Source organism: Calliphora vicina, chromosome 1 (assembly GCF_958450345.1).
Source record: "Calliphora vicina chromosome 1, idCalVici1.1, whole genome shotgun sequence".
In the NCBI taxonomy this organism is placed as follows: domain Eukaryota; kingdom Metazoa; phylum Arthropoda; class Insecta; order Diptera; family Calliphoridae; genus Calliphora; species Calliphora vicina.
The window spans coordinates 151,032,654-151,059,625 of NC_088780.1; the positions used below are offsets into that span (position 1 = coordinate 151,032,654).

The 26,972-nt window shown below is 30.8% G+C and overlaps 3 protein-coding genes across 3 annotated transcripts in view; all 3 read left to right on the plus strand.

Annotated features, from left to right (window-relative positions):
• The first annotated feature begins 2,753 nt into the window (after positions 1-2,753).
• On the plus strand, positions 2,754-5,182 carry GstD11 (Glutathione S transferase D11). The gene is made up of 4 exons (XM_065510103.1): positions 2,754-3,019; positions 3,108-3,249; positions 4,813-5,064; positions 5,120-5,182. The coding sequence occupies exons 1-4, from the start codon at positions 2,754-2,756 to the stop codon at positions 5,180-5,182; spliced, it is 723 nt and encodes a 240-aa protein (XP_065366175.1).
• Positions 5,183-7,459: 2,277 nt separating this feature from the next.
• Positions 7,460-26,972, plus strand: part of Sol1 — a 74,563-nt gene continuing 55,050 nt past the window's right edge. Inside the window, exons 1-8 of the mRNA XM_065503339.1 lie at positions 7,460-7,484; positions 11,455-11,487; positions 11,565-11,739; positions 17,458-17,846; positions 17,913-18,084; positions 20,993-21,052; positions 21,198-21,415; positions 21,870-21,980. Of these exons, the coding sequence (XP_065359411.1) occupies positions 7,460-7,484; positions 11,455-11,487; positions 11,565-11,739; positions 17,458-17,846; positions 17,913-18,084; positions 20,993-21,052; positions 21,198-21,415; positions 21,870-21,980 (1,183 nt within the window). The remainder of the gene's footprint in view (positions 7,485-11,454; positions 11,488-11,564; positions 11,740-17,457; positions 17,847-17,912; positions 18,085-20,992; positions 21,053-21,197; positions 21,416-21,869; positions 21,981-26,972) is intronic.
• Positions 15,951-17,074, plus strand: LOC135948922 (myosin regulatory light chain LC-2, mantle muscle). The gene is made up of 5 exons (XM_065498372.1): positions 15,951-15,992; positions 16,064-16,279; positions 16,381-16,500; positions 16,700-16,836; positions 16,897-17,074. Exons 1-5 carry the CDS (start codon positions 15,951-15,953, stop codon positions 17,072-17,074), a joined length of 693 nt encoding a protein of 230 aa, XP_065354444.1.

The following is a 26,972-nucleotide window of genomic DNA, read 5'->3' on the forward strand; positions in this document are numbered from 1 at the left end:
AAAGCTAATACTGGGATGAAGTCGTATAAAGTTCCAGAACGCAATGCGGCAAAGAATATTGAAGTCAAAACTATATAAATAAAAATCAAATGTCGTTCGTTGGTAATTGCCGATTTAGACAATTTTTTTTTTAAATGCTGGGCATATTCCAACTTAGTTTTTTATGGAATAAAAAATTGACCTCGCCCACTTTTTTCGATTTATCCAAAATCGGATAACGGCTGCACCGATTTGGCTAATTTTTTGTTTAAATGTTCATAGTAATCCAATTTAAGTTTTTACTGAATGAAAAATTGACCACGCCAATTTTTTTTCGATATATCCAAAGACGCCTGGAACGATTTGGCAAATTTTTTTTAATGTTTGCAATAGTCCGCAAAAGTTTTTACAGAAATACAATTTGTCCACGCCCACTTATTAAATACATCTGCAAAATACATCGATCAAACCAAAATTCGATTACTTATATAAAAACCCACAATATCTTAAATTGTTAATAATTGTCCAATAAGCGTTTAATCAAGAAAATGAGCTCGATCTGTAATCACTCGTATTTCTGACAAAAAATCGAGTTTTTATAAAAAAACTAAAAATATCAAAATTCGCTAATAACTTGGCCAATAAGCGTTTAATCAAGAAAAGGAGCTCGATCTGTAATCAGTCGTATTTCTGGCCAAACACCGATGTTTTTATATAAAAACTCACAATTTTTAAATCATTATTAATTGGCCAATAAGCTCGATCTGTGATCACTCATATTTCTGAAAAAATCGATTTTTTATATAAAAACTCACAATATCTAAAATCACTAATTACTTGGCCAAACGCTTATTAATCAAGAAAATGAGCTCGATCTGTGATCACTCATATTTCTGACAAAAAATCGATTTTTTATATAAAAACTCAAAATATCTAAATTCGCTAATAACTTGGCCAATAAGCGTTTAATCAAGAAAAGGAGCTCGATCTAAGATCACTCATATTTCTGAACAAAAATCGATTTTTTATATAAAAACTCACAAATCGAACACAAGCATTTTTTTATTTGACAGGACAACGTCTGTCGGGTCAGCTAGTTGTATAATAAAATATACCTCTTATGTGATGGATGATAAAACTTTTCACAACTTCCGGGTCGAGATTTGTATGTGGCTGATGCACGTTCAAGAACAATACCAGACAAAAAAAGCAAACAAAATTCCCCAAGAAGGTTATTGTGTTGCAAGACTTTGCAGTTATGGCAAAAGAAGCCAATCATTTGGCATTATGGAAAAGAAATGGCCTTGAGCGGTATTCAAACAATAATGTAAATTTTGTACCACGGAAGGCAAACTTCGGCCTGTGTTAATGTATATAAAAAGTGATCCTTCTCTCTGGTAGAACATTTGAAAGACGGCCGAAGGGCAATATACTGGATCCCAAGTGCACAAATAAGACAGTGGAAATATGATGTGTGGGGATGTTTTTTCATTGCAAGGTATGCGTTCAGTTCATATCATAAAATATACTATGACTGCAATCGGATATGTACTAGAAAAACACAAATTACTTTGAATTTTTTTTTGGATTTTGACCTATTAATTGAACATTTGGAAAACATGCCATTGTATTGTTAACCACTGTATATATAAACGGAACCACTGGACTAGACTATAAGGGTTCGCAAGAAATACATAAGTACCTATGTATGTATCTGTGGCAAGTTTTAAGTTTTAAACAAATAATTACCTTTTAAAAATTAATTGAGATCGAGATATTAAACATTCAACAAACTTATTCCACATGTATTGTTGTAAAACCATTAACTCCCATCCCACACTCCCTTGGCGTGTACTCACCCATACGTTTTTAATGCCAATGGAAATTTTTTGTTGCCTAGCAACTTTTTTCGGTTATAGAAAAACTAAACAAAAAACTATACAATTAGTTTTGTTAACATTTAACCCAACAGTACAAGTTCCTACATATATTTATAAGCTGGCCAAAGTCAAATACACCATTACAGGACATTTATTTTACTTTTTACGAAACTATCCTTCCATTCAAAACAAATTTAAACATTTATAAGACACAAGACTCTGACAAGGAAGGACACTTTCGAAAGTTTGAAACAGCGACAAGTGATTGTGCAAAGCAAAAAAACTGGGGAATTGTATGGAAACAGTACAAGTGGTGCAACACAAATTTGTGCATCAACTCAAGTAAGTTGTTGTCTTCTTCTCGATCAGTGAGTGAGTGATTGTTTAAGAAAATTCGAAAAAAAAAATAAAAAAAATACAAAAATATTGTAACACGTTATAATTGCTGGATAAATAATAACTGTCAACGAAAAACAATAGATCTGTATCATTTGAATAGGTATTGTTTTTTTTTTTGTTATTTAATAATGCAATAAATAAAAGCATACTTTTGGGCAGTAAGAGAAAATTATAAGAATAACCCCATTAACCATTCTGGTGTAGCTATTTATTTATTTGTTCAGTTATTTTCTTTTATTTTATATACAATTGTTACAATTAATTCCAACTTATTGCCGTGTGTGCTGTGGTTTTTTTTTTGTTGTTAGCAATTAAATCGATTTTATATTTTTTTATTGGTTTTCTTTATACTTTTGTCTATTGAATAAATAACAGACAAGTATAAAACTATTTCGTTTCATATATGTATAAACTTGTAACTAATTTAATATTATTGAATGCCAAAAAAAAGTACTTTAACTATTCAAAAAGACATTTGTCATTTTCATTTGAATTATGTTTGAAGAAACAACAAATATTGTTAAAGAATTTGTCTATTGCCTTTTAATTAGAGGCGGTAATATGACACCAACATTGTATTATTTACCACCAAGTCCACCATGTCGTAGCATTTTACTTTTGGCCAAAATGTTAGATCTCGAACTCGACTTAAAGGTCATCAATATTTTGGAGGGCGAACAAATGAAACCCGAATTTCTCGAAATGAATCCACAACATTGTGTGCCAACTTTAAATGATGACGGTTTAATACTGTGGGAGAGGTAACTTAAAAATTAAGAACATGAAATTTTAAAATATTTTAAATATATATTTTGCTGTTTTTAATATATTTTTTTTTTGGAATTGAAGTCGTGCTATATTGTCTTATATGGTTTCTGCTTTTGGCAAGGACGATAGTTTGTATCCAAAAGATGTACGTGTGCGTGCTTTGGTAGATCAACGTTTGATGTTTGATCTGGGTACATTGTATCAAAGAATGATGGAATATTATGTAAGTTTTGTGGTTTTTATAAGTGTTACTCCCATTAACACTAAATCTGGCTTCGTGTTAATGGCGATTAAAGTATTAAAATTAAGTTTTATTTTTTAGCATTGCAAACATTATCATTTCATTAAGTTTAGCCCTGTCCCAATAATATTTTTGTGGAAATTCTACTTAAAAACAAGTGTAGTTCCAGCCTTTTAATGTAAAAACGATCTATAAATCAAGAAAAATTATTTTGTTTGGAACAATTTTTATTTTTTTAAATACTATTGAAATATAAATTATCAACCGCTACTTTTTATAAAGTGAATGAAATTCTAAATGAATTCGAAACAAATTTGGTTTTCAAAAACACAAATATTGGTTTATTTTGGTCCTGTTTTTTTAAAACAACAAAAAAATGTATTTGATTATTATCTTCTTTTATTTCAAATATTTAAAAAATTTTATTTGGAAATTATAAAATTAGTTTAATAAAGTCAAAACTAATTTTCTTTAGTTACTTTGACGAACCGAATGGAAAATTTCTCAAGCAACAACTAATTTGTTTGGCTCGTGATACCATCTTGCTGAAACAAAAGATCACTGATGTCATCATTAGTTTGTTTACTTAACAATTTTCTAGAAAATAGTACACATTTTCATTGCAAATTCACAATTGTTCCTTGGTAAAAATTTCCAAAGTTTTTACTAAGTAAATGCCAAAGGATGATAGCTAAATCCTTCACATTTCAGCATTTGACAGTCAATTTACTTCTGAACCTAAAATGTTTTTCGGAAAAAAACCATCACTCAAAATCAATTTCTATGTTAAAAAGGTCGTTTACTGAATTTCGTTGTGTCCGTACAAGCAGGGAAGATGCCAAACTTCTAGACGCCAACTTGAGCTCTCTACGCCCGAAACAATTGAAAACAAATCTGGGTATAGTGTTGGCGATGGGAGATTGTGGAAGTCATAGGCATCTCACATGGCTCAATAGTTTCAATTTTGAATGATTACTTGAGTATGTGAAAGCTTTCCACAAAATGGCGTATGCTCACAATCGGATGTGCAGTTTCCGGGGTAATAATCCATGAATTTGGCTGCGATGTACAGCCTCTTCCACTTTATTCTAAGGATTTAGCCCCGAGTGACTATTTCCTGTTTCCAAACCTGTTGAAATGTCTCGGCGAAAAGGGATTTAACTCCAACGATGAAATCAGCTCACAAAAAATACCTATTTTGATAACCTCGAAAATCCAAATTTTTTTGGACGGGATAAACAAATTGGAGAAACGTTGGACAAAGTTCATAGAGCTCAAAGCAGACTATGTTGAAAAATAAATGTCAAAAGCCTAATTCATGATAATTTATTGCCATGTATTTAGTTATTGCGTGAAAAAAGAGTAATTATGTTTGATTTTTTCATTGAGATTTTTCCTTCCTATATATTTGTTCTATGGACGGTAATTTCGATCTGATTTAAATCACTAAATTTGTAATAATTTTTTCCTTTATTTTATTGCACAATTTGTCACTATAAACAACTTTTTTGTTAAGAACTTAATTGTTTTGTAAAATTTCCCAAGTTTCCGACTATGTTTATGGGAGCTCCACTCGATGAAACGAAAAAAGCAAAATTGAGTGAAGCCTTAGGATGGTTCGAGATCATACTTAAGGGTAGAAAGTTTACAGCGGCTGAACAATTTACCATAGCTGATCTGACGTTAATGGTCACCATATCGCAAATTGAGGCATTTGAATTTGATTTACAGTCGTATACACGCATTAAGCAATGGTTTCAACGATGTAAACAATTTGCCGAGCCCTACGACTATCAGGTAAATACAATTAATTTAACAAAGTTACACAAATAATAATTAATTTTTTTTGCAGAATTTAAATGGCAATGGCGCTTTGGTGTTGGCGGAAATGTTTAAATCAAAATTACAAAAATAAATACAAAAAATAACACGAAATTAAACGAAATACAAAACATACATACACAGAAAAAACTATATTTCAATTCAAATATTTATCACATATTGAACTGGTTTCAATTATTTCATAATTGAATCAAGTATTTATGTGCTCAAAAACAAAATTTTCTATTGAATTTTGAGTTTTGAATTTGAGCACATAAATACTTGATTCAATTATAAAATAATTGAAACCAGTTCAATATGTGACAAATATTTGAATTGAAACGGTTTAATAAATATTTTATTCTGTGTACTACATACAATACACATAAGAATCAAACAAAACAGAAACTGTAGCATACTTTTAGCTGTAACTATAAGAATTTAACGTAAAAGTAGTTTGTAACGTAATTATTATATTTCTATAACGTAATTTATTTCAACCTGAATGAATTTAAAGTAAAAATAAAACAGTATAGATTTATTGTTGTTTCTTTTTAATGTTAATGTTATTGATATTGTGGTTTCATTTATTTTTCAAAATAAATAAAGGCAAAATAAAAAAAAACATCGTTTTTATTTTGCCTTTAGCTTACATGGCTAAAGGTATAATACCAATTGATAACTGTGTTAAAAATTGATTGTTTACACTCAAGTGATTTATTAATTGGGTCATTCCCTGATACAATTTCATAACATCCTTTTTTTATTTATAAACTGAATTTGTATGAAAACTATGTGAAATATGAAAAAAGAATAGCTGCAAATAAAATACCTCAAAGCTTTAACAATAAGGACTTTGTCGGGTTGTGGACAGGACTACAGCACAATTACCTAAATAGATAGAGAAAGTTGTGTTTATTGTTATATTTATTATAGTCTTACTGACATATTAAATGACACAATAAATAGAAAATCACTATTTTTTTTTAGTTTTTATCATACAAGTAGTAGGAGTATGATATTGTCTAATATAAAGTTGTTATCATATGTTTAAAGTACAGTGTTACGAAAAGTAAATTCAAATTTATTATTTAGACAAAATTTCGTAAAGATAATGAAGAGAATACTTATGATTAGAAAACTTGTTATATACTGTGGATTTTTAAAATATCGAGCCATAACAGCAAAAAAGACGTAAGCGCCATGATTATGGATTTTCGTTTTTTGACTAAGATCGATAGGTCTCGATCAGTCCCATCATCTCACAAAATACCATCGCTGTATAATGTACCGTTATGATTTTATAGCAAAAACAATTTAGACTTAAGTACAATTTATTTTTTGTATACATATTTTGTGTTTGTGGCTTACGTCTTTATTCGTTTCAACAAATGAAATAAAATTAGTATTTATACCCTACACCACCATAGTGTGGAGGGTATTATGCGTTTGTGCAGATGTTTGTAACGCCCAAAAATATTAGTCTAACACCCACCTTAAAGTATACCGATCGACTTAGAATCACTTTCTGAGTCGATTAAGCGATGTCCGTCCGTCCGTCTGGCTGGCTGGCTGGCTGGCTGGCTGTCCATGTAAACCTTGTGCGCAGAGTACAGGTCGCAATTTTGAAGATATTTCGATCAAATTTGGTACATACTGGCTGAAATCGGTCCACTATTTCACCTAGCCCCCATACAAATGTCCTCCCGAAATTGGACTTTATCGGTCATAAATGTTTAATTTATACATGTATCTCCACAAATTCCACTCCAAATAAGTTTTATATACACAAAATTCATGTCACCAAATTTTGTTACGATCGGTCCATAATTAGTCATAGCTCCCATATAGACCCGCTTCCGAAAATCACTTTAACGTGCATAAACCGCTTAAAAATGTTGGTAAACACATAAAATTCAACATAGTTAACTTTAATATAGACGTAAATCACACGACCTAATTTCATAGTGATCGGTCCATAATTGGTCATAGCCCCCATATAACCCCACTTCCGAAAATCACTCAAAAATATAAATTATTGAAATTTTAAAAGAAACATTTTTTTTTGCTCTTTTACTTAGTGTAGGGTATTATATGGTCGGGCTTGACCGACCATACTTTCTTAATTGTTTTACCTGTGTTTGTGCAATATGGAGTTGTGGCAACAAGTTCTATGGCATTGTTTTATCTTCTATATGCATTAGGGATATAACCAAATTTTGGCCCTAGCACCGCGCGATGTAAAATGTTGTGTTATTTTGGAATATCTGGTGAATATGGTGGACTATAATTGTAAAAGCCACAAAACTTTACGGAATTTCATTCGGTACCATTGTGCACTTCTTGGCTGAAAATGGGCGGAATTGGAAAAATGGGCGTGGCACCACCCATACCAAGTAAATAGTAATTTTCGAATATCTAAAGTACTTTTATAGCTAGAGTAAGTAGTTTGACTAAAAATAGGCTGGTTCGAATCTTGAGCACGATAACTAGGGGTAGCGAAACGCATCGCGCTAAAGCTAGTTTTAATATAAATATATTTCGATAAATTATTATTATGTGGTGTTGTAAAACTTTGTTTCATTTTTCAATTAAAAATGGTAGCGATACTGATTCTAATCATTATTCCGAGCAAAAAAACTTTTTCGCAAACATGTTTTGCTGCGGAATCTTCAGATTCAGTACCTACCTACATGTGTGGGTAAAAGGCCAAGAATGTTACCAAAGAGATTACAAAATAAGAAACAGCATGATACTAGTGTTCAGCCATATCGTAGTGCAACTAAAAAAATTTTATTCACTATAATGATAATAATATTAAAGTGTGCCAACAGTTTTTGCTGAAAACGCTTCACATATCACAAAAAAAAATAAGATTGACTAGAAATAATGCAAGTGGTTTGAAAATTTTTAAATTTAAAATACGACAAATCTATTAAAAATTCACTACCTGAAGCAATTCAAGATGACATTTAGTATTTACTTTAAAGTTAATTCTTTTTTAAACCATTGAACCATTACAGGATAAACATTATTTATATTTATGTAATTTAGAATTAATTAGCATTAATTTTCTACTATATGAATTTAACCAATGAATTTAATGTTGAAAAAGTTAATTTTAATTTTTGTTATTTCTTATAAATTATAACATAGAGTTGTTTTTTAATAAATTCATAAGGACATAACCGCCTTAACATAAAATATTGGCTAGACATCATGACAGCAAAAAAGACGTAAGCGACATAAATACCCGTTATCGTGGAAATATGTATATGAAATAAAATAAATGCAATGTATAGATAAGAAGTAACAGTAAATAAATACTTCGACTTGAACCAAAGACATTTAAAAAAACCTTCCTTACGTCTTTTTTGCTGTTATGACTCGATATATGTACGTTAAAATTATTAATATAAATTGATTAGGGCTTTATTTAAAAGATTTAATGGTAGAATAAGTCAAACTGAATTTAGTTATTACAAAAAACAACTTTTGGTAAAAAATAAGACTTCACTTTTTTCTTAACGTATGAGAAAAAATAATAATAAAGGCTATTCAAAAATGAAGCCGGAGCATTACGTTCAATGGAGCTCGTTACCGCACCATGATCAATAATTTTTTGTCTGTGAAAACGTAATTTTCCTTTCATTATCCTTTCATTAATTTACAACTGTTATTTCGGTCAAAATGATCACCGAAAAAATCAATTAAAACTTTTTAAAAAAAAATACCAAACGATTTGAAGGTTCATCGTCACATTGTTTCAAAAGCCATTCAACAGTATAAGGAGGACTTAAACATTGAAATAAGACCAGGAAGAAAACAAGATATTGGTATGGCAAAACAATTCGTTCAACTCTTTCGAAGAGCACCGAACATCAAAAAAGAAGCTCGTAAAGTTAAATGCTCTGATTCTTTTGTGCACTTAGCCAAAGCTAATGCTGGGTTGAAATTGTACACTCATAAAAAAAATTGAGTAATCCGTACTTAAATCAATCCGGAGCGGTGTCAATAGTAGGGTAAGTACGGATTTTCTTAAACCGAGTACAAAATACTTGATTCAAGTACGGATTCATCAAGCCCAATCTCAATTTTAGCTCTCCCTAAGTACGGCCGAGATTGAATTAATCTTAAAATGAGCTTGTTTCAAGAATTCTAAACTTGTTTTAAGCACGAATTCATACTTGATATAATCCAAAAATCGGAATGATTTAAGAATGTCCGAGATTGAATTAAGCCCAAAATGAGCTTGATTCAAGAATTCTGAACTAGATTTAAGCATGAATTCGTACTTGATATAATCCAAAAATAGGATTGATTTAAGCTCGAATTCGTACTTGATGTAAGGCAAACTAAGATTGATTTAAGAAAAACACATTTTTTATTTTTAATAAATTTTATTTTATTTTTTTTTTTTAAAAATAAATTAATTGGATTGAACAGATATTGTGTCGTCATCGACGCCAAACTATAAAATAAGATTAAGATTTGTTAAATTATATTTGCAAAAATCAGTATTATTAAATGCTTACCTGATTTATATATAAAGTTCATAAACGTCCAGATCGCGGTGCGTTAAAGAACTTAGAAGCAAAAAAACGAGGGAAAATATTGAGGTAAAATTTCATAAAGGAAATACACCTGTTGTGTGATGGCAGATGAAACTTTTCACAACTTCCGAGTGAAGATTTGTATGTGGCTGATGAACGAGGTAATGTTCAAAGAAAATACGGGACAAAACAAGTAATAGAGCTATATTCGGTTATGCTACAGGCTAAGAGAAATTTAAAAAATAAATTATTCGCAAAAACATCAAGCAACTGAATGAAATATTTGTATTTTTACGCTCTATTGTTTACAATCGGGTTGTGTACGTGTAAATTTACGAAAATCTTCGTTGCGCAAAAAAATTTTTTTTTCGAAATTGTTTTTAATTTTTTCCAAATCTTTTAAATTTATTAGTGTAAAAAAATTTATGACAAACAAATTTTTTTGGAAAAAAAAAATCGGGTTAAAAAATAAATTTCCCGATTTTGATCCATTGTAGGTCCGGCTTACTATGACGTTATATACATACATCGTTGCAATGGACTTTGTAATAACTAACACATATTGCCTATATTAATGACTTAGTAATCCAGTTATAGATCAAAAATAGGCAAAAAATAATTCCCAATACATTGATGTATCAATCATGTGTGTAAGTTATTTGGGGCTACGGAAAGTTGGCTTCAACATACAGACGGACATAGCTAAATCGACTCCGCTATATATAACGATCCAGAATATATATATTTTGTGTGTGTAACGAAATGACAAAATTATATATACCCTTGCCACTCATGGTAAAGGGTATAAAAACAAACACAATTCCCCAAGAAGTTTTTTGTGTGACAAACCATTTATACATTAATACAATTAAAAAAAATTCTCATACAAAATTATGAGAATCAATGCTAAGGTCAGATTCAACGCAGAAAATAGAATATAAAACTGTTTTTAAATCGTGACCAGAACATTATCAATTTCTAAACACTGTGCCTGTCAGTGGTTAACCAAGTTAACTTAGTTTATAATATATGATGCTGCTACTTATTTGTTGTTGTAGTCCATGTTCCATAGAGAGTTTTAATACTTTGTTATTGTCTCTTAACTGGGTAATAATATAAACAGTATGTAGTCAGTCGCACACATGGTATTTATTTTTGTATAACTTGAAAGCTTGGAAACACTGCCGATGAAGGCAATAATGATGGCAATGTATGTGTATATGTACATAATAATGATGACGTTGGCGATTATGATGAAGACGATGTAGGTCGCAAATGTGACTAACTGTCAAAGTAACAGTGTAACGAGAAAAAGCATGGGAAAACAAACTAACTTAGTAGACACTATTTATACACAGACAAGCACCTACTACACACACACACACGCTCTGACAATAGACAACACATAATGCTATTTCCGTTTCCTCCACTGAGATGAAAAGCAAGCAAGCAAGCAAGGAACAAAAACATGTCTAAATGGAGCATACCAAAAACAAAACAAAATTAAAGTTAAAATAAAAATAAAAATAAAAAAGTCACAGGCAGCAGTGACCACACACATAAGTATATTTAGCAGGAGAATATAAAATTTATTATGAATTTGCCGGCGAAGATGAAAAACACTTTCAGTCAATCAGTAACGGTTAAAGCGCGGAGTTTTCAATGGCTGGTGCTCATAAATTCTATCAGTTCTGTGAATAATATAGTGAAATTATAAATCCACATATTTTCAATTAAATACAAATTAAAGAAATGTTCAAAATACTTGTAATATTTTTACTAATAATCATACATATTTATGATGTCAAATTAGTTGTGGCCAATAAAACCAAAAGTTTATTTTTGGGTAAGACATTTTGTAAATAATTCAAATAGAATTATTTGAAATATTCATGAAAATAAACACCCACAATTTTGTTGTAGAATGTTCCTGTTTACATGCCCAAGATCACAATGGTACCTCAACGTCACCCTCGACGGTGGCCTTAAATGCCTCAACGGTTCGTCATGCTAAAAATGATTGTTTCGTCATTTTTATTACCGGTTCGAATGAGGAAATCGTGTCAGTGCGCTTTAAACATTTACAATTAAGACCCAAGTAAGTTAAATTATATAAAAGCCCAGCAAGATTTTTGGAAAAAATTAATTAAAGAACACAGAAAAGGTATCCCATTCTAATTAATTACCCCCACCACCCATAAATAGTTGACCTGGAACCGCGTCTGCTTTAAGGAGATAATAAGCGTGGTGTACATACGTTTTTTAAGAGACCTGTGCCTGATCTCAATCCCATAGAAAACCTATGAGAAATTATAGATCGCAAAATACCTTAAGGAAACTTTAAGCTAAGATGCGATTATAAGGGAATGGCAAAATATTTCAAGGGAAAAGATTAATTATTTAATTGTTTAATGCTTCGTCGCTGAGAAACTGAAATAGAACAAGTAAAAAAGCTATATTTTCCCGATTTTGACCCATTGTAGGTCCGAATTACTATAAGATTATATACATCGTTGTAAATATCTATCATTAGGTGTCCATATTGTCTATATAAATGACTTAGCCATTTGTGGGCCGATTTTTTAGATTTTAAATATCAACCGAACCGGGAATATGGCAGATATATTGATGTATTAATTACGTATGTAAGATATTTGGGGGCTACGGAAAGTTGATTTCAACATACAGACGGACATGGGGTTGATCCAAATCACGCACTATAAATCGAATATATAGTTAGATTGTCATGCTGGGAAATTATGATTTCCTTAAAATCTTTTACAAAATGATCTGTGAAAATTGTTTTTCAAATTTATTGAAGCTTAAAAATAATTGTTCATAATTAAGTGGGCTCCTGAGTTATTTGTTAATTTCATAATTTTACGTACATTTCTATTTGCCTTATTAAACATACACACATTTCGATAATAATTTCTACAATGAAATCTTCACTTATTTATTTTAATTTAAATTATATGTTTACATATATTTATCTCTTTTAATCCATCTGTTGAAAATTTATTTATCAAGACATTGACCAGAATATTCCAAATTGTTATTTGCTTTTAATTTGAGATACATTTTATTTGAGTGTGTGTCGTTGTGGGGGAATTCATATTGCAAATGTTTGTTTAAATTCGTATTAAAAAGTATTTTGTTGGTGCACTTCATTTGCATCAATCAATCTTTGGATATAAAGCGTTACGATTTTTGTTTTGCTTCTTTCTAATCGTACAACAAAATTGTGTTGTTTTATTGGCGGTATTTTGTCGTTCGATTGATGCAGCTGTGATAGTACATCATGTACGGATATTTTTACATGATGTTGCATGAATAAATACCGTGAAATGTAAGTGAAATGATTATATTATATCTAAATCTAAATACATTAAATCATCTTTAACTCAAATATGAAAAATAAATACTGCAGAATTGTCTTAATACTTTCGATACGAGTGGAACATATATGCCCCTAAAATTTGTAATCTTCACTTCATATAAGTCTGTTCGTAACCTGTCATAAATTAGTGACTAAAAGCTTCATTAACTCTTTGCGGTTTGGTGGTTAGTTTTCTAACCACTTTTTTATAGTCTTTAAAACATAGTTTATGGGCATCTATTGCCATTTTGCTAAAAAAATTATGTTTTTTGAAGTCATCGTTTATGATTTTTTTGCAAAACTTTGCGGTCAGGGTGCTCTGGTTATTAAATATATTAACTTGAAAATATTGTAAAAATCTGTTCTGCATTCAATAAAAAAAAGCACAGAGTGTTTATTGTTCATCCAAATCAGTGTTACTTTGATATTTCGGTTGTTTGGTCAGAAAATTTAATCAAAACAAGTAATAAAGTATGGTCGGTCAAGCCCGACCATATAATACCCTACACCAAGTAAAAGAGCAAAAACATTTTTCTTTTAAAATTTCAATAATTTATATTTTTGAGTGATTTTCGGAAGTGGGCCTTATATGGGGGCTATGACCAATTATTGGACCGATCACCATGAAATTAGGTCGTGTGATGTATGTCTATATGAAAGTTTACTATGTTGAATTTTGTGAGTATACCAACATTTTTCTATGGCTATGACTAATTATGGACCGATCGTAACAAATGGAGCGCAATTTGTGGAGATACATTTATAAATTAATTTATGGCCGATAAAGTCCAATTTCGGAAGGACATTTGTATGGGTGCTAGGTGAAATAATGGACCGATTTCAGCCAGTTTCAATAGGCTTGGTCCTTGGTCCGAAAAAATAATATGTACCAAATTTCATCGAAATATCTTCAAAATTACAACCTGTACTCTGCGCACAAGGTTTACATGGACAGCCATCCAGCCAACCAGACGGACGGACGGACATCGTTTAATCGACTCAGAAAGTGATTCTTAGTCGATCGGTATACTTTAAGGTGGGTGTTATACTAATATTTTTGGGCGTTACAAACATCTGCGCAAACGCATAATACCTTCCCCACTATGGTGGTGTAGGGTATAAATATTGGCTGGGCTATCGTAATGAATCCATTTTTCATCGCAAGTAATGATTCGGTGCAGAAATGATTTTCTTTTATAGCGTTCGGTCATCAATTTGCAAAATCGTTTTTCAAGGTTTCTCAGCTTCAATTTGTATGGTACCCAATTTTCCTGCTGTTGGATGAATACTGCTGCTCGCGAACATTTTGAAATTGCTGCTTGAGTAGCTCCCAATGATTTTGTAAGCTCTTGTTGAGTTTGACAACAATTTTCATGGAGTATACCTCCAATTTTAGATCTTAATTTGGCTGGCCTGGGTGATCTTTGTCTTCCGTGTCAAAATCACCACTTCTAAACTACACAAACCATCTCTCGAACTTTGAAACCGATGGAACACATGCACCATAAGCTTTAATGAGCAATCGGTGTGCTAAATCGGTACTTTTTTAAATTAAAGAAGTAAAGCAAAATTTCCCGCATATGACGATTTTCGACATTTTCGGAGCAAAAAATTTTTTTTATTTACAATAATAAATGAAAGATAAGTTAAATAACATATAAGTTATTAAAAACAAAAACCGCGTTCAAAAGAAATCCACTTTTACAAAAATTTTTATAAAATCGACAATGTTTATTCATGATAGCAACCGAATTTGTTGCCAATCGAATGAATCGGATGCACACATATAATTTTTCGTTTCTATCAACAGAGGTAGAATCATTCGATTGACAACAAATTCGAATCTGTTTCCTCTGTGTATGTATGTAGTGTTTAAGTACTCATAAATTGTATATCTGTGGTCCGATTCGATTGACTGTGGAACTGTGTGACTGTGAACGGTTATTATGTCCTCATTACATTCAGGCGGCAATGAAAAATATTTTAATAATGGATCTGCATGGTCACATGTTTCACATTATGTGCTCGAAAAATACGAACCGATAACACAAAAAAATACGTTTCCACGACAATTGTAGCTCCAGAACGACACGAGTGTCAATCGGCCAATGATTGTCAACTCAGCGACAGCTGTATCAATCAGATGTTTTATTCCCTGTGAAGAACTTTCGACGACAGCAGACCTGTTACAATAACACGAAAAAGCATTTAAAATGCAAATCATATCAAAATTTATGGACTTTTGAACGACTTAACTCGAAATGTTTTACGGTACATTGCAGATTGTTCACACAATTTAAAATTTGTCCTGCTTATATTTGTTTAACGAAAGTATTTTTACGTTTATTAGCAACTTTATAATGTATTCTAAAAATATTTCTTTTAAAATTAACAAACTTTTACGGTATAATCATAAATTATATTAAGGAAATCTACCAAAAAAAACACTAAGAAAAAAATCACATAAAAACAAATCCAAAAAATAATTCAAAAAACGATTAAAATGTAATGACATTTATCTTAATGCAAAATCGGCAAGACTTATGTGTGCAGGAAAATTGGGGGGCACGACAAGGGCCGGTTGAATGTACGGAATTAACTCAATGAATATTTAAAGATCTATCTTATAAGAGCATTTTGTATGTACGAATGTAAGTTTGTACAAATGTAATGTTAAATATGTGAAAATTTGTGTCAAAATTGTAAATCAAATAATTTTTGTAATAAAATTGATTTACAAAGTGTCGATCATTAAATTAAAGATGTAAAGACAAATTTGATTTTAGTTACAATTTAAAACTCAACGGAACATAAACGAAACGTTCAAAATACATAATTTGGAAAATATAAAGTGAAATATTTTAATAAACTCAAAAAAAATAATTGCAAGGATTTGAGAAAAAATTTAAATATTTGAAAACCAAAACAAAATGACCAGTGAACATGCTATTTCTTTTGAAGATTTGGAAAAGGTGGGCAAATTATTTTAATTTTGAATTTTTTATTTTGAAAAAATTAAATTTAATTTGGTAAAATTTTATAGCGCCGCCAAAAAGCAGCCGCGGCTCGTAAACCTTCTACCATACAACCGGCAGAGGAACCAGAATCTGAAGCCATGCGGGTAATTAATGAAATTTTTAACCCCACCTTAAAATTACCGGTAACCACAGGTCCTTACAAACCTCCTGATGAACTTACAACCGATGATTTTGATACTATGCGAGATATAGATGTGCGAAAGTTGGCCGAACTAAAGGAAGTAAGAGGCATTTTAGTATTTAATCAATATTTTCGAATATTAAATGATTAAAAGATTTATTAAATGATTAAAAGATGTAATTTTTCTTGTTTCACATACAGGTATTTTTATTATTCGATACCGATTGCGATGGCTTGATATCGAAAGATGATTTACGATTTACTTTTGGGGCTTTAGGTTCCGATGTCACCGAAGAAATGCTGGAGGAAATGTTAAAGGAGGTAGTTACTCAATTTTAGTGTTAAATTAAAAACACATACCGCCCAATTATGAATAAAAATTCCCCTGGAGTTTTTCCCATTGAATTTTAATGGGAAAAGGTACAAAGTCCCGGGGAATTTTTATTCATAATTGGGCTGATAATAATTTAAAATTCCCTTCAGGCCAAAGAACCCTTAAATAATTTAAAATTCCCTTCAGGCCAAAGAACCCTTAAACGTGGATGCTTTTGTGGAGTTAATGAGCCATCGCACAGTTGAATTGGATCCCGAAGATGTTTTACTGGAAGCCTGGAGTAAATGGGACTTGTATGGTACGGGTAAAATTGAAGAAAAGAAGTAAGTTCAACCATTATTTTGCATCTTATCAATGAGATTTAACAGCTATATATTTTTTAGGATGTATGAAGAATTGACAAATTTTGGTGATAAAATGTCTCTGGCTGAAGCTCAGGAGGCTTTGAGACATGCACCTTTAGTGAAATCGAAAAATTTGGAAGATCCTCCCATGATTGATTATCCAGCTTTTTGTCGTCTCTTAAGTGGCGTGAGAAAACGCAAAGAAACTACAGAATAATTTTGTAAATAAATTTAAAAGAAAACTTATTTTTTTTGTAACAATTTTTCTAATTAAATTATAAAGTATGACAATATTCGTCTTTGTCATACATACATATACTATTTTATTAATATACACTGATATCTTTTCTGTTAATTTGTATTTATTTAAAATTAAATTTAATAAACATGTTCTTGATGTTAAATCTTTATGAAATTCAATTTTCATTCTTCCGTTTTATTTCCAACATAAATGCAACATCCGTTTTCCACTCAATTCATGTATTTGTACTTGTGATTGTGTTTGTAATATACAAATACTTACACATTTCTTTTCATACATAAATAGTATTGATCATCTTGTTGCTTAAACAATTTCTTGTTCTTTTTTTCAAATTGCAGCTGTTTAGATTATATTGAGATTTTTCCATATTTACGTGAACCAGTTGTTGAAAATACCACACTACCAGAATATATATTTTGTAATCAAACACACACATCTGCAATAGTGTCGCCACAAAGTGGCAGCAGCAGCAACAACAACAACACTAACATCTATAATAAAAATGTGTCCAGTCCATTTACCATGTCTAATATTGGCTCGTATGCCAATATATCTTCCACAGCCACTACCACAACCATCATGCATATAGATGATTTACCGCCACATGAATTTATTTATAGTTCGGGTAAAATCTTTGCCATACGCTTGCGTTTCGCTAAACCTCTGCCGCCAAAAATCGATAATTGGTATTTGAATGTTAGTGCGGAATATCGATTTTTAAAAAAGGGTAACAATTTGTACTTTAAACGACAAATGTAAATGTAAATCTTAATTAATTTTAATTTAATTGCAGACAATTTCAAAAATGATGGTCGTTTAATACCCGGCACCTATTGTGATTATTATTTCTTTGCTAATCCTGAAGTGCCTCCTCCCGCTTTAGAAATATGGAAATATTTTCATTCTCCTCGTTTTCCGGCCAAATATCCGGGCCATATTAAATGTTCTTATAAATTTATTGGCAGGTGAGTTTTCAGAGTCAATTAATTTATATTTTACTACACAGAAAAAATTATATTTCAATTCAAACATTTATCCCATATTGAACTGGTTTCAATTATTTCATAATTAAATCAAGTATTCATTTGCTCAAAAACTAAATTTATTGATATTTTCTATTGAATTTTGAGTTTTGAATTTGATTATTTTGACAATTGAATATACAATTTTCGTTATTGGTTGAACTTCAAATACAAAAATTATTGAATAGATAATTTTTGTAATTGAAAACATATTTTTGTAATTTTTTGTGTTTCAATTACGAAAATTATCTATTCAATAATTTTTGTATTTGAAATTCAACCAATAACGAAAATTGTATATTCAATTGTCAAAATAATCAAATTCAAAACTCAAAATTCAATAAATTTTGTTTTTGAGCAAATGAATACTTGATTTAATTATGAATAATTGAAACCAGTTCAATATGTGACAAATAATTGAATTGAAACGGTTTAAGAAATAGTTTTTTCTGTGTACTAGGTCGCTGCCAAATGGTAGTAAAATAAAAAACTGATAGAGATTTTATAATAAATTAATCGAATACAATTAATACCGCCCCCTCATCAGCAGATACTGGAGACAATGGAATTTTCACAAAGTTTTGAGAATCTCATTATTATAGTTCTGCGTATATTCGACAGTAAATATTTAATTTGTATGGGAGGGTCCCTTTAAATCTTTGCGGTTTGGTGGTTAGTTTACTAGCCACATTTTCTATAGTCTTTAAAACATAGTTTATTGGCATCTATTGTCATTTTGCTAAACAATTATATTTTTTGAAGTCATCTTTAATGATTTTTTTGCAAAACTTTGCCGTCAGGGTGCTCTGGTTAGATAAATATGTATATTAATTTTAAAATATTGTAAAAATTAGTTAGCGTGGCTGAAAGAGTTAATTTTTGGCAAAACAGACTCCAAAAAATAAAGTTCTTCAGATATTCGAAAATAACAATTTCTTTAATATAGGAGGTATCACGTCCACCGTAAAGATTACATCAATTTTCATTCCAACTGTGTAACAAAATAACTCGTATAAATTATTGAGTATTAAACTATTATATTATTCATTTATGCAATACAATTTATTTACTTTATATTTGAGGGGTCACGCCAACTATTAATAGTCCTCCCATTTTTCTAAAATATTTATATGGACGACAAAGTTCTTCGTGCTTTATATGGACGACAAAATATCTGCTATAGTTTCACAGTTACACGAATTTTAGTATTTACTGTTTATGGGAGTGGCACACCCACTTAAAAATTCTAAACAAAAAGGAACATACTGCAAAAATGTCGAGAAAATCGATCCAGCAGTTTAAACGTCTTCAAACAAATATATTTACATTCAAACAAATACACATTAATTTTTATATATGGGGGATGTCATGTCAAGTAAACCAACTTTTAAAATCGATGTCTACCGATCGGGATGAAAGGTTAGACCTATTGGAACAAGATCGGTCGAGAACTCTCTGAGTTAGAGGAAGTAAAAATTTGACATTTTGGACAAACATGAGTTTTTTCTCACCCATGTAACTTATTACCAGGGAAACCAAAATATGCAAATGCATGTTTTTTCTGGTGAGTCTAATGAGCACATGTATAGGATATTTAGACGTTTTAGAACTATTTAAGATTTTTAGCATCGATTTGTTAGTGCATATTTTTGCATATTTTACCCTTAAATGCATATTTTTGCATATATTTGTTTTAAGAGCATATTTATGTCATATTTTTGCGTTTTTGAGCATATTTTACTGTTTAATAGCATATTTTGACTTTATCAAACACAAATTTTGTCTTACTTTTTGTTCGCTGTTGTGCTACAGGTTTTTACTTCCTTTGTTTAAAATTCAAAATTGAAAATTATATTGCTTTTTTTTAATATAAAATATTTTAATAATAGCGCCATCTAAATATCAAATTTTAGTTCTAACTCAAACTTAACCGTTCTAACTGCTAAAGAAATATTGTCTTTTAAATTTGCTCCTATAACATCAGTTGATGTATAAAAATGTTTTCAGATCCAATTGACAACGATTTTTATTTGAAAATTTAAGTCAATATTTTGTAATTTATTGCAATAATAACCTTAATTGTAGAAGTGACTTTATATTTATATAAAATATCATCAAAAAATACCTCTCCAGGCCTTTTCATGGCTTATTGTTTTTATGTTGTATTTATTTTTTATTATACATACTTGTTTTAGTTCATGTTATTTTTGTTTATTTTATGTTACTTTACCTTTTTAGAGGTTTTTTTAAATAAAAGTATATTTTTTGGTTAAAAATGATGTAAAAGTTTGTTTTTTTAAGAGCATATTTTTTAAATTTTAAGAGCATATTTTAAAGTTTTTATTGCATTTTTAAAGCGCCTAAAACGCTTTTTTTAGAGCATATTTCCGGTTTCCCTGCTTATTACATATTGTTCTTAGCAAAATGTGTCCCAAATAGTTTAGATAGCTATTTCTTCAATCTTTCGAAAAAAAATATCTAAACTATTTTGGACACATTTTGCTAAGAACAATATGTAATAAGTTACATGGATGAGAAAAAACACAAGTTATTGAAAAAATGTGTCTGAATTACTTACCTATAGATCTAACCGACCGGGAGACATCGATTTTAAAAATTGGTTCACTTGACATAAAATATATTGAAATATGAGTAGTGAGAAATAGTTGGTAGTGTGCTTGTCTATCTGACTGGGAGTTGCGGGTTCGATTTGCGCCAGAGACTCTGGTATGTTTTAGTACAATGACATAAAGGCCTTAGATACTCTGCTCAGTAAATTAAGTTAGAATATATTTTGTAATTGTATTGTAATATAAAGACATATTTTACTATATAACTTGCACATTTCCAGACCTGAAACTCGTGTTGAAGTTATATTTGAAGAATTACGCATACCCAAAAAAGGAACAAGGTAATTAAATGTTTTTAAAATATAATACAATAGATTTACATTTTATAATTACTATAATTACCCTAAAATTATTTTGTTTAAAAAATTAGTTGTACTAAATTCTGGTATTTCATTTGTGTTCATTTCCTCTTCATCCCGCTTTCAGTTGCAATTTAGATAAACTCACCATCTTTGATGCTGAATCGGCGAATATGAATGCTGTCATTGATGTTTTATGCGGCATGGTTACTAATTCACGTCATATTCTCAGCACTGGTCCGGATTTACTAATTGAGTTCAATGCCAGTTCTAATGTAACATCTAAAGGTTTTAGAGGCAAATTTAAATTTATTCAAAATGATATGTTGAATAGTATAGCAACAGGTGGGTAGAAAATAATTATTACGTATTCATTGATGTATATTTGTACCCTGATACCGATCGATTTAACAATGTCCGTCTGTCTGGCAGTTTAGTATATAAATAAATCGCGCCTAAATATTTTGCCCGAATAGATAGACCTTTAATTAATCATAGCTCCCATATGAAGCCCTATTCCGAAAATTTATTTAATGAGCATAAAACTCTTGGTAAAAATAGTTTAGCGTAAATAAGTTTCATATAGAAAAAAATCACGCGACCTTATTTCATGGTGATCGTTCCTTATTTCATGGTGGTCATATATCCCATATAATTACCCCCTGCGAAAATAACTCACGAAATTTTAAAAGAAATTCTTTTTCCTCATTTACTCAGTGTAGGGCTTAACCGACGACTATACTTTCTTACATGTTATAGTGTAATAATTAAATTTCCAACATTTTTTCATTTCTTTAAGATTCACCCATTGTTGTTGGAGAAATTCATACATCCCTAAAAAAACAAAGTAACAATATTTTGTCATTTAATGTTATGGAAAATACAAAAGTTTCGAAAGGATTTAAAGAGGGTAAGTGCAATTAAATTAAATTTATTTAATATTAAATACACTGCAACAAATATGGTATGAACTATAGTTAATGTATATATTCGATAATGAAATTCAAAATCAATCAATTTTGGAAATATTCAATATTCGCTACACCCAAAGACTGTTAATGGATTGTATAAAAAATTAAATAAATATAATTTCTAATGCTACGGTGTTTTGCAGATATCCTGTTTACTGTGTATGTTGTAATTTTGTTTCATACATTAAAATCACTGTTCCGATCCCCTCTAAACAGCGGGGATTTCACAAAGATTTAACAGTCTAACTATTATAATTATCCAGTTATTGAATAATAAAGATATAAATTTAACGGAGGGTTAAAAAAGTTTTTGATTTTCCAAAAAAAAGTCAAAAATATTTTTTGGTTTTTTTTTCGAAAGATTGAAGAACTAGCTATCTAAACTATTTGCAACACATATTGCTAATAATAATAGGTACATAATAAGTTACATGGATGAGAAAAGACACATGTTTGCCCAAAATGTAAAATTTTGACCCCCTCTAACTCAGAAAGTTCTTGGCCAATCTTGTTGACAAATTGTGTCCGATCGGAAGACATCGATTTTAAAATTTGGTTCACTTGACATGAAATCCCCCATATATTCCTTTTTTTAACTTTGACATCTAGAGAGACAAACTTTTTTAATCTTTTATATTGATAACTATTCACACAAAAATCAACATTTTGCAATCTACATTAATTCTTAGTTTTAACAAGATTAACGCAAAAGATTCAATTGAAAAACCACTACATACTTTTACGAATGATTTCACTCTCAAATTATTTAAAAAAAAACTACACCACAGTTTGTCTCTTCATTATACAGTCTTTATATTTGATATTTGGCCTTAATTTTAAACGGATACGGAAATGAACCTAAGCAACGGATGTGGTTGTAGTAGTCATAGTAGAAATAGTAGTTGTGATTATGTTAGTAGCTGTTGTTTTTCATATTGCATTAACTACAGTTAGTCTTCACATATATACATAAATATGGAAATTAGGATGACTCCAAAAACAAATGTTAAGTCACAAAGGCAGCTAGTTAGTTTAATTTGTCCCTTTGTGATACCTTAAAGGATCATGTTACATGTCGGTGTGTGATTCGGTGACAAACCAACAGGATGTAGACAGAGAAGGTGTTAAACAGTTTCCTCCTCGTCTTCATCATGACAACTTATACAAAAGTCATTAGAAGGAATATTAAATCTCCTTGTATACCCACCAATTAAACAGTGCCCTGTAAGCATGGCTATCAGAATCCGTAGTTGATTCCGTGAGAGCCTTGTCAAACACATATGTGATATATTTGCTGCATACAGCCCATGGAAGCATTGATATCATTTGCTGCATACAGCATATGGAAGCATTGATATCATTAATGACTGAGATATGTAAGTGCTGGTTTACACACGTCAACTTTACTTGAGCAAGTCTTGAGTTTATAGAAGAGAAAGGAAGAAAAAGAGGATAAATAATCTTTCCAATCTACAATCTCAAGACTTGCGTAAGTAAACTCGACGTTTGTGAACCAGCACAAATGTCTCTGAATTGTTTCATTTCATTCTCTTAAAAGGGGTAACAAGTTTTGACCTAAACGAATATTTATTTTATTGATTATACTTTATATGTTAGCACACTTTCTGTTCGATTTATATTCCAGGTTGGAATGTATCGTCATATCGTTAAGAGACACCCAGTATTTATGTACCATTTTGTCATGTAAACATCAGGAAGAGATTTAATTGTACACAGAGAAAACAGATTCGTGATAGCAACCGAATTTGTTGCCAATCGAATGATTCGGTTATACACATAGAATTTTTCAGTTCTAACAACAGAAAGTCAGTTGATAAAGAAGAATTTCAGTTGAGGCAACCAAACTTTAGTTACTCCTTACAAAATATTGTAGTCCCAACTGTAAAATTCGGTCACTAAGATAGAATCATTCGATTGGCAACAAATTCGGTTGCTATCACGAATCTGTTTTCTCTGTGTATGTTTACTGTCGGTACAAATTTGAATATTCTCACCGAATAACCTGTAGTGGCTCAACTAGTGTGCACTACCCTTTTGATGGCCGAAATGGATTACACTACATTGATCATGTAGCCTGAATCAAACCCCCTTTCGAAATCGTGGAAAATTAAAGCCTTCAACCACCAAAGTCGAAGACTTGGAAGCATCGGTATATAGTATATCGAGCATGCCCCTATGAGGACGTGACCCTCTCCTATGATCATTAGTAAATAAATTCGCAGGATTCTTTTGATCGTCCCGCAGTAGGTGGATTTGGGTTTATACCGCAGGCCTTGCATAGCCCTTCTGCAAGCATATATGGCAATAGTTGACGCCCTCGCTTGGATCATGGAGCATTATTTACGAGCTGGAAGTTAATGGCAAGATTCCATAAAATTGGCGATGAATTATGGAAATGAAACTATATGTCAGAAGTCTTCCTATTAAGCAAACCATAGAACGGTTTACATATAATCTGGCCACATACATTAGAATCTACTCGGGTTTCACATTGTTAAAGGCCTCTTCTTCCTTGTGCTCAAGTGATTTCTCTAAATATCCTACAAGCAAGTGTAGTGCCATCTCAACAGATTTACCTTCATATAGGCATGTTGAGAGGTTTAAATTCAGAAGGGATCTATCGAAGGTCCTTCGGTATCTTATGAGAAGCCTTCCCTCTGAAGAATGAAGACAACAATACACCTGATGCAGGATTCCGGAATGTATGAGCATGCTAGATAGGATGAATATATCCAAGTCAGTCATGATAAAATCTTCATGACGTTATAAATAAGCCGGAATAATGTCATCAGTCAGATTTATAGGGTCAAAACTCTCCAGGGCATATTTCGCTCAAATCACAGTATTACCCTCTAATAGGGGGACACTGCATCTACGATTCCAAAATATAGTTCTAGGATAAGCCCTTCTAAGTATTACACAAACATACATTTATTTGGGGGTGAAATGATGGACCCATTTCGTCCAGTTTGAATAGAATTCGTCATTGGTTCAATATAAGGTCACTTGCATTATCTTTGTATTATCTCTCAGGAATTAATTCTGAGCCGATTGGTATACTATTAGACGTTACCGGTAGTTTCATATTCTGTATTAATTTAAACTTCTGAAAACATGGTTAAAATTCGAATAATGTTTGGACTTGCTCCAACATTTCCTTAAGGCTGTTCAATGCAGCTTTCAAATATCATTCATATGGTTGCAAACATGAGAATCTGAACAAGGAGCTTCTTGTCTTTCGATCCAATCATATAATTAATTTCAGTTGGGAGCATCGAGAACATTTTCTCAGTTCCCTGTAAATGGGGCGTTCCTAATGTAATTATATACATTTTGTGGATTGGTGTAGTGTTTCATGTTTGGCTGACTACATGTCTACTTCTACACTCACACACAATTGCTCAATTCCTAGCTTTTTATTTTCACTTTATAGAGTCCTGTTGTTTTTATACTTCTTTAACATTTTTATTATTCTTGTTGCTGTTTTAGTGAGTTGCTTTCAGTTTCGTTTTTATACTCCATACTACACTTAATTCTATGAATGAGTTTCTTTTATAGTACAATTTTTAATACTTTTTATTATACTGTTCTCTCTAGATTAGCACAATGGTCTTGTTAAAGCTATTTAGAAAATAAATACAAAATTTAATTTAAAAAAAGTGTCATATTCTAAGCCAATTGTCTGGGAGTGTTTCGCTTTGTTAACAATAATTTTATTTTCACCTTTCGAACGGAAATACATTTCCCATGGTGCGGTGTACAGACAGAGCAATTTTGCATGAGTTTTTAAATATTTTGTGTTCCGAAAAAAAGGAACTAAAGTGTAAAAGAAGTTGGTAGAAACTACACAGCTGATGATGGTAATGATGGAGAAGAAGATGATAATGATGAGGATGTAACTTGCATGCACTTCATATAAAAGAGTTTAAACGCCAACTTTGTTATTCAGTTTATATTGGTTTGTCTTGTGAAACGCATCGCTAAGCAATAAAATAAAACAAAAAATAAGTAGTTACATTTACTCAGCTGTATTTAACATAAATTCGTTCTAGAAAAAGGGAAGTTTTTAAATTTGAATTTTATGCTAAACATTGCATACATATGTTCATCGTGTTTCTAATACTCTAGTGTTTTGAAAAAAAGTGCGCCAAAATAAATAAAATTTAAGACAACATGTTGGCCTCTTTAATGTTTGTTATTATCCTGTTTACTTCTGCATGCTGTTTACTATGCTGTCCCAAAACTCAAAGTTCATCTTCATCATCGTCATCCTCATTGCCTGCAACATCATCATCTGCATATTCGTACAGTGCTATGGAGGATGTTACGCAGAATCCTTTATGTTTATTTACAAAAATGTTTACCATACAAAATAATACTGTTCAAATTATAAATTCAACTAATAATAGTAAGTTTACGAAAGCGAAGCTTTTAGTTTGTTTTTTTGATGCCAAGTTTTGGTTTTTGTATCACAATATTTAGTGGAAAATATATGTTGTAGGTGGAATATTCAATGGTGTTGGGTATTTTTATGCATTTTAAATTTATAAATAAGTACATATTCTAAATAAATGACAAATATTATTTTTATACCCACCATAGTGGGGGTATATTGATTTGATCATTAAGTTTGTAACATATCTTCATAAAATTCTAAAACGATTTCACTTAGCCATCATACAAATGTCCCTTGAATACTGTTTGAGCAGTCATGAATATGTTTATTATCCGGCATTCCTGATAAAATTTTGCACAAATTAGTTCTAACTATTCTGAAATTATTATAAATCAGGCAACATTTGTCCCTAGTCCTCATAAAAAGCCCCCCTCAGAAAATTACTCGAACATTCATAATTGTCTTATAATGATTAATATCGTGATGAAATTGAACTTACGCAAGTATTATGTCA